The 13,308-nt window shown below is 30.9% G+C and overlaps 2 protein-coding genes across 2 annotated transcripts; both read right to left on the reverse strand.

Annotated features, from left to right (window-relative positions):
* Positions 1-4,645: 4,645 nt before the first annotated feature.
* On the reverse strand, positions 4,646-7,108 carry LOC107438066 (uncharacterized). Its single transcript, XM_071183918.1, has 2 exons — positions 6,371-7,108; positions 4,646-5,197 (listed from the first exon to the last, which is right to left on the reverse strand). The coding sequence occupies exons 1-2, from the start codon at positions 7,106-7,108 to the stop codon at positions 4,646-4,648; spliced, it is 1,290 nt and encodes a 429-aa protein (XP_071040019.1).
* A 605-nt stretch (positions 7,109-7,713) lies between these two features.
* LOC139426151 (uncharacterized) lies at positions 7,714-10,219 on the reverse strand. Its single transcript, XM_071183919.1, has 2 exons — positions 9,957-10,219; positions 7,714-8,776 (listed from the first exon to the last, which is right to left on the reverse strand). Exons 1-2 carry the CDS (start codon positions 10,217-10,219, stop codon positions 7,714-7,716), a joined length of 1,326 nt encoding a protein of 441 aa, XP_071040020.1.
* Between the last annotated feature and the right edge of the window lie 3,089 nt (positions 10,220-13,308).

Consider the following 13,308-nt stretch of genomic DNA (forward strand, 5'->3'; position numbering starts at 1 on the left):
TTTTTGGTTTGGTGGAAAGAATATTTATTCAGAGTTAAGTGAACGTTTAACGTGAAAAATTGCGTAATTGTAGTTCAAACAATCAATCGAATTTCTAAGAAAAAGTATTTCGAGGATTTTCTCAAAAATTATGAATTCCTTTTGCAACGCGTGCTTTATTAAAGAAAAATGATTATATTTTAATACACAATTTATTTAGCTAAAAATGCATGATGTGTAGAGAAATAATAAGAGGAGATCTAATTTTATTTTACAACCGTTGTTGTGCTAACGGCCGACCCAATTTTTTGACTTCGCGGCTACTAATGTTCAACTCCATAGCTTTGTAATTTTGAACTCAATCCAGAAAATAAGGGAACTCATAGATTAAGGATTCTGAGAAATTTGCTTTCGCGGAGGACTTTTTGATTGAACTAACCTACATTTGCGTTACATGGAGTGGAAAACCACGAAAACCTGATGACACGGGGACTTTAATTCATGATCCGTCCACCACTGAGGATATTTTTTGCCAGCACTGTGGTTGGTTTAAGCCGGGTGCGGAATTCGTATCGACCAGGCATCACTGGGATTCGAACCCGGTTCACCTCATTGGGAGGTGAGCATTAAATCTCCTGAGCCACCATGGCTCAATAAGGGGAGATTTCTCATTGGGAGCAGCGGTCGGTACAAGCAACTCTTCACGTGATATTCTAGCTTTTTATGAGTAAATACACCGATTCGCCTCGCAATATGGTTACCAGGTTTAAATCCCAGCGGTGGCTTTGTAATATGAATTCTGCTCCCGGCTAGCAAGGACCACAGTGATGGAGTTAAACATCCTACGTGATCATGGGTTAGAATATCCTTGCCATTGGGGAGTGGTCCGTGGTATTCCTCTCCATGTAACTCAAATACGGATTAGTTCCATCAAGAAGTTTTCCAAGGCTAGTTTGCCTCATTGCTTGATCGTTGAGTACCCTTGTCTTTTGGGTTAGGTTCAAATTTACAAGACTTAGAGACGAGTTTGCTTAATGACGAGTAAAATATCAAATAAAATACATTTGACTAAAGCTGAGATGGCTGATGGGGTACGAAGCTCGCATTTCAAAAGATGACTCAAATTTGATCTTGGTGATGACCGGCTCAGAAATTTTGTGATTTTCTTTTACATATGACGAAATTGTGGATTAGTTTCAGTCGGCAATCATGAAGGCCTTACTCCGAAATGCTTGTTCCAGGAGTTCTCTTGTTTTCTGGGTTGGTCTCGAAATGATAATGACGTATAGAGCATTTATAGCTCCAATTTAAATAAGAATCAACTTCTCAAAAACGGTGATAAAATAAAATTAGATAAATGTGATATCCGTTAGTGAACTAAAAGTAATCTTCGTTTATTTGAACATACCATCGTAAATATTTGTCGTTTTATTCCTAAGAATTGTAATTGTTTCATTTTTATCACATGGTAAAACAATCAAAATGCGTTGCGCTTTGACTAACTTTCAACTAAATAATAAGATTTTAAGAAACTTTTCAATTAATTATGTTCCAATTTCAGATTTTTTTCATTTATTTTGATATTGCTTAGTTGAAGAGGATGCGAAAAAGTATGTACGTTATAATACATAGTTCTCGATTATTAATGAATGAAATAATATTTATTAAAAAAAAAACACTTTCTTTTGGCAAAAAATCCTTCACGCTTAGGGACTCGGTAGTGGATTCAAGATTAGAGGTGTTTTTCTTATAGTTAATTTATCTTGTTCCCTTAATTTAGCGACTAACATCAAACAGTATATTTGTTTTAATATTCTGGTTGATTGGGGGAGGCTTTTTAGTGAGTATATTGCTGATATCTCTTTTTTTCAATAAGACAACACCAAAATTCATTTAACTGGAAGAATAGGCGTGGCGAAAAAATTCCGTTATAGTCACTATACTTGCATAGCAAAGGTATTGCTGCTAAAAAAAAAACAAACATTATTCCGATAATTAAATCAAAATGTATGGTATTTAAATCGTTCATGTTGTAATTTTTCCAATCATTATTGTAACGGTTTGCGAGAAATTCTGGTTTTCGAAATTGAAATACTTACACATTTAGTAAAAATACAAAACCAAGAAGTAAATTTTACCAGTTAAATGGTTTCTATGCCGTGCATGGAGGTATCATGATAAAATTTACCAAAATATCATTTATTTGATCGCTTATTTGGTAATTTTAATCTTTTGATGTCTATGCCTTTTACCAAATAGAACAGTAATTGTCCATTTACATTTCTATGGTTTATTTAAATCGACAGTTTATTTTAATGGTAGATAGAACTTACGTAACGGCCAATTATTTATTTTCTTAATATATTTCTTGACTATAAAATAGGGAAAATAAGCCTAAATGAAGCTTCCAGATGTCTTAAAAACATTACTCTCGGACAGATCAAGCTATAGTAATTGTTTTATGCATATTCTATGGAGAATTTATTTAATTTTTCATTTTTATATGTGAGTTTCATTATAATTACAAATAATGACTTAAATATAACTTGACATATAGCGCAAATTTGAGTAAGATAACGAGAATATTCATCAATTTAGCTGTTCGATTTCTACTTCCATGATTTAGAGCTGTTAGCAAAACTGCAATTCCGTACCAAGGCAAACAAAACAATCATACATTATTGAAGCTTTTGATGCCGTGGTGTATTTTTCTTCCACCAAACACTCTGAAATGTTCTATCTTTCTGATTTTTACGGCAGCTCAACGCAGTAAAAAATTTCGGATCAAATTACAGTATAAAGTATCGTGCATCATCCGCAAAATATTTTTTACCATTAAATCCATTTATACTCTAAAGTATTATATCGTAATTTTTACAGTAATATTTATTTAATTAGAGTGTTTTTACGGTATTTATTACTTTTGATACTTTTACTTTTGATGATTTCTCGAAAGTTATTTAATTTGCCTGTTGAGATTTATATTTTTGTATTAAGAATTATTGAAAAACAATATGTAAATAAATTCAAAATTTTTTTAATTCATGTAGTTTGTTCGGAAGGAAAACGAAAGTTGTAAGAAATGGAAGTAACATTAATGGATTCAAATTACGCTGTTACCATAACTACCCTTTTTTGGCCATATATTCCAGATTTTGTGTAAAATATATGGTACTAATAGTATATGTCTCAATAGTTCATGAACAAACCTGTGGATAAAAAATCTATAAGCCCATTTTTGTGCATTATTTCGATTAATTTTCCTTGTAATTGTTTGTATAAACGAAACAGACGACATTACCCAAAATGAGTCATTTTCTATTTATGATGTTTTTGGTTCGGTAAAATATCATTAGTATAACTATTACAGACGATATTACAAACATATGCTTATTATTATCAGTTTACTATTCTTAAGCTTCGCGTAATATCACCAATATAATTAATACAGAGGACATTACACAAGTATGCGCATGATTGTCTGTTCCTTGGCCAAGGTCTGTTCATTATTTTTCGAATTTGCGTATTAACGGCAGTATATAATTAATACACAAAAATATGTATTCTTGAATTATTATTATCTGATTTTGTGCATTACAGTCCGGATAACTAACTTGGGAGATAATTTAAGTTAAACTTTTAAACTTCTGCGTGCGAAACAAATATGACCGTTAGATCTAAAATTATTTTGTGTGTAACGTGTTCATTTTACGAAAACACTTTAAAATATTTCTTTTTAAATAGCATTAATGTGCAAACAAAGACTGACTGTTAAATCTAAAGTTATTTTGGGTGTAACGTGTTCATTTAACGAGCTAAGCGTTTTAAAATATTTCTTTTAGAGTAGCATCTATACAAGAAGGGGAGGGCAATCAATATCGAAAACAAATATTTATTTAAACAAAACAACGAGTTCCATATAATTAGGGTTGAACCCTACAGATTATAAAGTTATATTAGAAGACAATTAATTCAAGCTAATGCTTACTGCTTGGTGGTTCAATGCAGACTGATTACCAGCCCTCTGGTTGGGAGAATTCGAATTAATTAAAAATGCATCTACATTTCTCAACACTCCCCACCTGATAATTTTAAAGTAAAAATTATCACAAAACAATTTGCAATAGCAAAACAATATTTCTACATTATATCAAACATTATTTAAACACATTACATATTAAAACTAAAATATAAAAATAAACACTAATGAATTATAAGACACTAAAATATAATTTAAAGCATCAAATTTAAAGGAATAGTAAATTATTAAAATATCATTAGAATGCTAATTATCTTTTAAAGAGGTTCTTTAATGCTTCTCATCAACCGTTCATAAAATCCTCCCCACCCTGGGGCAAGCTCAACAATAAATTTCAATGCAATGCCCTCAGAGGAAATGAAATTTTGAAATTCTTCTCCTCTAATAATAGCAAAGAAGTACCTTATATCTATTGAAGCAGCTTTAAAAGTTGCTGCGTAATCAGAATAAATAGTTTTACAGTTATTTCTTCTTGACATGAAACGGCGTAAAGCTAAGATAAATTTATTCGTAGACAAATCGGAAATCAGTTCTAAATGTACAGCCCGTGTGACTGCACAAGTAAACACAGTAATATAAGATTTCAAAACTTCATCTTTATGTTTTACGTAAATAGGCCCAGCAAAATCAACTCCAACCACTGAGAAAGGTGGAGACTCTTGAAATTCTATCTTTAGGCAGCTCTCCAGTACGCTGATTGGCTGGTTTCGCAAAGTGTTTTCTGTAAATCACGCATCTTCCAATTATTCTTTTCACAAGTTGTCTGGCTTGTGGAATCCAATAACTTTTTCTAATCTGCGAAAGAGTGACATTAACTCCCCTATGAAGCAACCTTTTATGTTTTTCAGTGATCAAAAGCTCGGAAAATTTCGAATTCTTGGGTAGAAGTATAGGATTAACTGCTTCAGGATCCACTTCAGATTGAAACAGTCTACTCCAAATTCTTAATATCTGTTTTTCATCTAGGTATGGACGAAGACAAATTATGCTGGAGTTATTTTTTATATCTTCCTTCTTCATCAAGGTTTTAATTTCATCTTGATAATAGTTATTTTGCACCTCCTTTAGTAAAATAACTTCGGCTTCTTTTAATTCTTCAGTAGTTAATGGAACTTTCAGTTTGTCATAACTTCGACAGTTGTGGATAAACCGTTTTGACCAAGCCATAATTCTTTTCACCTTTAATAAAGAACTGTAATTTTCTAAAATCAGAAAAGTCTCTTTAGAGTCTGTGACATCAAGTCACAAGTTTAATTTAATTTTGGTATAATTTCGTTAATTCATGATAGAAATCCTTATTTGCTGATCTAATTCTTCTCGCCCCTTAATCTGTAGTGTAATGGGGACTTTCTCCCTCTGACTTTACGTTCACATTCCTTTAGCCCTGCCCTTTTCTTTTTCTTAGAAAGACACCTGTTTGCCGGTATCTTTGACGTCAGCGTGTCTCACAAAATCTGAGATGTGTTCCTTAACCGTAACGCTGGTAAAATAATTGTGAAAACATCTCAACTTTCTGAAAATAAGTAATTTAACTTTAAGCAAGAGGATAAATATCGGAGCGCAAGGGACGCTTGTGGCATTCAAAAAATCGTTTCATGTAGCTCTCCGCTAAACAGAGTTTCACTTTTCATTTTTTCTCCCTCCTTCCCCCTGAGGTCGGAACATGGCGTTAACACCGCCATTGCTGATGGTCGTGGCTGCATTCGCATTTTAAGTGTAAAAAACTTGTATTTTTCTTCAAGAAAACCATCTACCATTCTCAGCATGTTTTGGTGAATGATCACCGCGCAATGATTTCCTCAAAATGACAGTGGTTGCAGCTTCCCTTTGTGTCAAATGATGAAATTCATCGGAGTTTGTGTTGGTGTGGCGTTATATCGGCTGTCATGGTTTTCGCTGGTAAATATTTGCCGAAGATGAAGTTATCCTGCGTTGATTGCGCTTTTCTTGGGCTTGCGGACTCGTTCTGGCAGAACGAAGACCTCTAAAATAAAGAAACTTCCAGCCTCTCCTATTCCAGTACCTTCTCCATACGCTTACTGTGTTGTCGTCCTGATGCTAAATCAAGTTATAATAAAATAAATATGAATTTTCCACTTCATCTGAACTCTGGACTTGTTCTTTAAATTTTTACTCTTTTGTGGACAATATATGGATTGTTTTCCTTTTTAGTACAGCTATCTGGACCAAGCCATAGTATGATTTATTTACTTCAGTTTTTTTCGGGTTAATTCAATGCTTTAAAATGTACTGCCACTAAACCTATTTATCATGTGCCTTCCTGTTTTTTTTGTATAATTGTCTTAAGTAATCTCTTCCGTTAGTATTCATTTATTAATACCCAGCAGTTACCGGAACAGAATCTGCGAGGCAACTGTGTTGAGAAATAACGCTTTTTCTAAGTTCTAAATCAACTGAATGCTGATGATTAATTTCAGTATTTTCTTGAGGCCACTTACTTTCATCCTCTATGAGCCAAGATGGCCCGAATTTCCATAAGTTATCATCAACAAGGCTTTTTAGTGATTCTCCTCGAGTTAATTTATCAGCAGGATTTGAACTTCCTGAACAGTGTTGCCAAAGTTTAGGATCTGTCAGAGTTTGAATTTCAGACACTCTGTTTTGCACGAAGGGTTTCAAAGAGTTGTTATTATTTATCCAAAAATATGTAATTTGTGAATCTGTCCACAAATAAAATTGTTGGCAAATGTCACTAAACAATTTGTGTAAATAATCATAGATTCTAGCACCAATAACCGCCGACATAAGCTCTAAGCGGGGCAATGTTAAAGTCTTGATTAGTGCTACCCTTCTTTTGGACATAATGAATAAGGTCTTAACTTCGTTCGAAATATTTGCATATCTGAAATACGCTACAGCACCATAGGCCTTTGTGCTGGCATCAGTAAAAATATGAACGGCAATTTCTTTCTTATTATCACAGTGTTCAAAATATTTCCGTCCCATAAAAATGTTCTTTAAATAAGGTACTTCAGAAATCCAATTGTTTAAGTCTGTTACAATATCTGGAGGCAGAGGGTCATCCCAATCGAGTCCAGCCTTCCAAATGTTTTGCAGCAAAATTTTCATTTTAATAACAAAGGGAGAAATTAAACCGATAGGATCATAAATTTGAGCAGCAAATTTAAAACAGTACGCTTGGTGCACTGAATTGACTCAGATGATGACTGCTCTAAATTTTTATATTCAATCAACAGTACATCACTTTCTGTATCCTATCGAAGACCTAACACCTTTGCATGTGCAATTGATTCATTAATGGCAATACCATTTTGAATCCATAATTTCTTTAATTTGTTTGAATTAGAATTAAGTTTCCGTAAATTCATACTCGCGGATTGCAAAATATTTACAGCATCAGATGACAGTCGATATGCATCATTAACTGTATCAGCTCCCCAGTACAGATCGTCCACGTATAACGAAGAATTTAACATTTTAACGCAATCGGGTTTGTCATTAGCATATTTTTTAATGTGGTACTTTATTATTGCCTTTAAAATGAAAGGGGAAGTGGTAACTCTGAACGGTAACCTTTTCATTTTCTTAATTTTCAAACCTTCGCAATTATCATAATCAATCCAAAGAAATTTAAAATATTTGCGCTTATTTTCATCTATCTCTATCATTAAAAACGCCTTCTCAATATCACCCGAAAATGCAGTTTCATGCCTTCAAAAATTAAGTATAACATCCAAAATATTCAGGTTCAAATTTGGACCTGACAATAACATATCATTAAGGGAATTTAAACCAATATCCTTCGAACTGGCATCGAAAACGATACGAACACGAGATGTTTCTTTATCGGGTCTTAAAACAGCTGTATGCGGCATGAAATAACCAGAATTAATGGATTTATCCTTACATTCCTCAACGATTCTATCTTTTATCCGATCCTCAATAATTTTTGCATACATGTCAAAAATATTCTTATTTTTACTTAATTTTATCATTAAATTATCAAACCGCTTTTTGGCAGTAGAGAAATTACTATCCTGATCATCGGGACTTGAATTCCAAAGTAATCCGGTTTTATAACGATTGTTTTCATATTTTAAATTGCCTTCAAATTTATCAATTGTTTCTTTATCTTTTAGAGATAAAATTTCACACTCCTTGGTGATACCTAAGGAATCGAGTGACCAGAAATTTCTTAAATCAAACATATCACCTGATTCAATTACACTTTTCATAACCGCTATGTTTTGTGACAATGTATGCTCCCGTTTATAACTACTTCCACTAATCACCCATCCAAGAACAGTTTTTATTGCACACAGGCGATTATTTATAGATATCTTTACATTTAAAAGAAATTCCCAGAATAAATCTGAACCAATTAAAAGTTCTATACTCAGCAAATTATCATTATCTTCCAAATAAGAATCAGCCATATCAATTTTATTTTTATTCATAAATTCAATTACTTTGGGGTCGGGAGGTTCAACTTTAACTCCAGTAATGCATGGTATGACAAGAGTTCTAATTTTAGTTCTAAAATTCGTATTCTTTTTGAAAATTTCAAATTCAACAACAGGATAAGCCTTTTCCGTTGCTCTTTGCATTCCAAATGAATAAACTGACAAAACTTCGTAAGCAACCGGTTTTAAATTTAAATTATTTGCAACTCGTTCAGACAAAAACGAACGCTGGCTGCCATTATCTAAAAGAATTCTTGTCAATTGAGACGAAGAATCTGATTTAACTTCAGCAGTACAAGTCTGCAAATAAACCCTTTTGGAACATTCAACTTTTTTATTATTACATTGGGAAACAGAACTAATAACTTCCTCATTAGAAATGCTTGATGGTGGAGTTTCATTAGAAACTGCAGCCAAATCAGAAGATTCATTTAACTTTTCCTCAGTGTTTTGAATTTTACTAACTTTATCCCCTTATTACCTCCTAAACGAATAGACCCATGATGACTTAATCCCTTACATTTATAACAAGGTAATTTATTTACACGACAATTCCTGCTTACATGAAACAATTTGAAACACTTGAAACAACGATTAGAATTTTTCAATAATTTTACCTTGTTTTGGGAAGACATATTACATTTGAAAGTGTCATGGGGTTCAGAGCAAAAAATGCATATTGACTGCGGCATCTGTGCATTAAGCGCAGTAGCTGAGGGTGTGCCTTTATTAAAATTTCTGTTTACATACCTATTTTGCGCGTTACGCAAATTATAGCTACCTCGATGGTTATAGTTAGTCTTTTTATCACTTAAAAACGCAACTGATTCACGACATTCTATCTCATTCTTTAAAAACAGCAATAATTCATTAACATCGGTTTCATCTTTAGATTTCCGTTTTCGTTGAAAATCTAAAACAAAATCTTCAGGCAATAATTGTAAAATTATTGGTATCAAAAGTATAACATAAGATTCAGACTGAACCATAAGATTCAGACTGAATTTCTAACTGCGATGTCTAAGTCATCGTACAATTTGCATAATGCTGTAATATTAGAGGTATGTTTAACACTCGGAAAACTAAGAATTTTATTAACAAATGAATTCAAAATTATATCTCTACGACCATATTTCTCATGTAATAATTTAATACAATTATCATAATTATCATTCGTTAAATCAAAACCTGATACAACATTACCTGCCTGGCCAGTAAGATAAGATTTCAAATAAATGAATTTTTCAATTTTAGAAAGTGATTCATTTTTATGGATAATATTTTCAAAAGAATCCCAAAAAGAATTAAAATATTTCGGATCTCCCGAAAAAGGAACAATTTGAATTTTCGGCAATTTAATACTGGAATTGTTAGTAACTACTCTTTTCTGCTCAATTATAACCGAATCATTTTTTACAGTTTCAACTGTTTGTTTATTAACTGAAACCTTTATTCCTTTACATTTTATCAATTGCTTTAATTTAGCTACATACGTCAAATATTTATCCTGATATTCTTCACTAGAAGCTAAATCTTCATCCAACAAATTAATATCAATTATATTTTCAATTTCCTTATTCAAAGCTATTAAATTTTGATTCCTTTCAAGTAACACAGTAAGATTCTCATCTAATACATTTGTTTCAACATTTTGCTCAGTAAATAATTTATCAGTTTTATTTATTAATTTAGTAAAACTACTTTTTTCACTAGACCTTTTTCTTTTAATTCTCTCTAAATAATCTGTTTCAGCCATAATGAAAGTCTAACTCAAAGTCACATCACACCCTTAGCAATATAAAAAAAAACAATAAATTTTCAATAATCAAAACCTCAAAACGAAAACGAATTCTTCAACAAAGAAAGATATAAAAACGCTTACTTTGCACATACAAAGAATTAGACTAGCTGTCTCCTTGAAGTGATCATGTATCTTCTTTAACTGTCATTTTCGATTTTGCCCTTGAAATTAAAAATAACACTTTCTTTTCTCTTGCTTTAAATTCTTCTGGTTCGTAAAATACTTCGTGGCCAAATGCACCATATACAAGAAGGGGAGGGCAATCAATATCGAAAACAAGAAAATAAATATTTATTTAAACGAAACAACGAGTTCCATATTATTAGGGTGGAACCCTACAGATTATAAAGTTATATTAGAAGACAATTAATTCAAGCCAATGCTTACTGTTTGGGGGTTCAATGTAAACTGATTATCAGCCCTCTGGTGGGGAAATTTCGAATTAATTAAATTTACATCTACATTTCTCAACAGCATCTATGTGCGAAAAAAATCTCAATGTGAAATCTAAAGAAATTTTGGTTGTAACGTGTTCATTTCACGAATTAAACGATTTAAAATATTTCATTTTAAATAGCATTTGTGGGGATTTAATCTTAGACTATGCCAACCTTCATCTATCAAAAGGTACCTCAGGATAGAATCAAGTTAACATGTCTTATTTACTAGTGATTCGGTATTTAATATTTATAGTGGTAGATACGTCACATATTTCTGTGCAAACAAAAGATGACTGTTAAATCTAAAGTTATTTAGGGTGTAACGTGTTCATTTCACCGTTTTAAAATATTTCTTTTTAAATAGCATCTATGTGCGAAAAATAATCATACCTTTAAATCTGAAGTTATTTTGAATGTAACGTGTTCATTTTACGAACTAAACTCTTTAAAATATTTAGAAATGAATAAATTGGCATTAATTTTATATAAATTGCCTTTACAAGGAATAGAATGCAAAACATATTATAAAACCGAATTTCCTAACCCTATTGTTATTTTATGTTATCGAGAAATTTAAATACCAAATTTCATTAGTTTGATAGAATTTTTCCTTCAAAACTTTCCAACTTAATAATATGCAAATAACACCATCTATACATGAATTTCTCGCTCGGATTACTTCTTCAATTGACCTTTATACTTCCACACATTTTATGGACGCTTCAAAGTCTTCAGCAAGATTAATTTCGCCTCTCAACTCGACGGAAGCGTATGACAAGAAATAGTGAAAATGCAATAGACTGAAAATTACTGAAATACTTTTAAGGTAACGATAGGGAAACTTGTTTTTCCAGTTTTTCAGGAATGGAACGAGCGAATGAAATAGCATCAAAAGGCGTGGATGGAGGTTGTAATTTAAAAATGATGAATGAGAAGAGGCATTAAGAGGGAAATTTCTTCCCTAAAGTTTGGCGTTACATACTTTTCTCAAAATTTAATGTAGTTTGTGGAGCAGATGAGATGATAAGAAATTGTTGAAAATGTTCAGGAAGGAAGAGGACATAAAAGACAAAATTTTCCGCAGCATGTTTCACTGCTTGTGTTCCTCAAAACTTTTGTGTGTTCTTTTTATATATTCTGTATATTTAAGCATTAAAGCATTTTATGAACTACTTTCTAAGATGAAAACAAGTATTTCATCTTATGAAAAGTATCTGAATGCATATTTGCAACTAATAAAATAAAGTCTAGTTGCAAATATGCGTTCCATAACTATTATTATATCCAATAAACCATGTCTATTGGATATAATAATAGTTATTTCCATTTTAAATTATTAAAAGAATGACAAATTTTTGGCAACACAATATTTGTAGCTACATTATTATGCACTGAGAAAAAAATTGCCCAAATTTGCATTCTTGTATAGTAAAGACAATCATATTTGAGCACATCTTTATAATTTTTAAAATGAAAACGTCAAAATCAATCGTGTCTAGTGAATATAATCTTAGTTATTTCGATTTTAAATTATTAGGAATCTATATTTTTTGACAATAAAATATTTGTAGCTATATTATCATGCACTGAGAAAAAAAATCGCCAAAATAACCATTCTTGTATAGTAAAGACAGTCATCTTTGAACATATCTTTATAATTTTTAAAATAAAAACTTCAAAATCTATCGTGTCTAGTGAATATAATCTTAGTTATTTCGATTTTCAATTATTAGGAATCTTTATATTTTTTGACAATAAAATATTTGTAGCTACATTATCATGCACTGAGAAAAAAAATCGCCAAAATAACCATTCTTGTATAGTAAAGACAATCATCTTTGAACATATCTTTATAATTTTTAAAATAAAAACTTCAAAATCAATCGCGTCTAGTGAATATAATCTTAATTACTTCAATTTTAAATTGTTAGGAATCTTTATATTATTTGACAATAAAAAATTTGTAGCTACATTATCATGCACTGAAAAAAAATCATCAAAATTACCATTCTTGTAAAGACAATCATATATGAACACATCTTTATAATTTTTAAAATAAAAACATCAAAATCAATCGTGTCTAGTGAATATAATCTTAATTATTTCAATTTTAAATTATCAAGAATCTTTATATTTTTTTATATTATTTCAATTTTATTATTTCAATTTTAAATTTTTTAAATTTTATTATTTCAATAATCTTTATATTATTTCAATTTTAAATTATCAAGAATCTTTATATTTTTTGACAATGAAATATATGTAACCATATTATCATGCGCTGAGAAAAACAATTTGTCGAAATTACTATTTTTATTATATTAATATTTAAACTTATATTTATAATTATTAAAATAAAAACATCAAATTATGTCTAGTGAACATAATCCTAGTCATTTTCATTTTAAATGATCAAGAATACTTACATTTTTGACAGTAAAATATTTGTATATTATCATACACTGAGAAAAAAAATATGGCTAAGTAATCATTATAATAAAGACAGTTCTGGTTAAAAAAAAAAGACTAATTTTGGTCGATTCACTAAAATTGACGGCTATTAAATAATTTAATTTGTATTTTTTTTGTTCGGTATGGTAATAG

Source organism: Parasteatoda tepidariorum, chromosome 8, assembly GCF_043381705.1.
Source record: "Parasteatoda tepidariorum isolate YZ-2023 chromosome 8, CAS_Ptep_4.0, whole genome shotgun sequence".
NCBI classification, from domain to species: domain Eukaryota; kingdom Metazoa; phylum Arthropoda; class Arachnida; order Araneae; family Theridiidae; genus Parasteatoda; species Parasteatoda tepidariorum.

What these genes read in the sequence shown, in the direction of transcription:
- LOC107438066 (XM_071183918.1), bottom strand. Translation starts at nt 7,108, where the DNA reads ATGAAAATTTTGCTGCAAAACATTTGGAAGGCTGGACTCGATTGGGAT. An exon ending in GCCTCGCAGATTCTGTTCCG is followed by an intron (nt 5,198 to 6,370) that starts GTAACTGCTGGG and finishes TCTTTATTAAAG; the next exon opens with GTGAAAAGAATTATGGCTTG.
- LOC139426151 (XM_071183919.1), bottom strand. Translation starts at nt 10,219, where the DNA reads ATGGCTGAAACAGATTATTTAGAGAGAATTAAAAGAAAAAGGTCTAGT. An exon ending in TATCAGGATAAATATTTGAC is followed by an intron (nt 8,777 to 9,956) that starts GTATGTAGCTAA and finishes ATGTTCCAAAAG; the next exon opens with GGTTTATTTGCAGACTTGTA.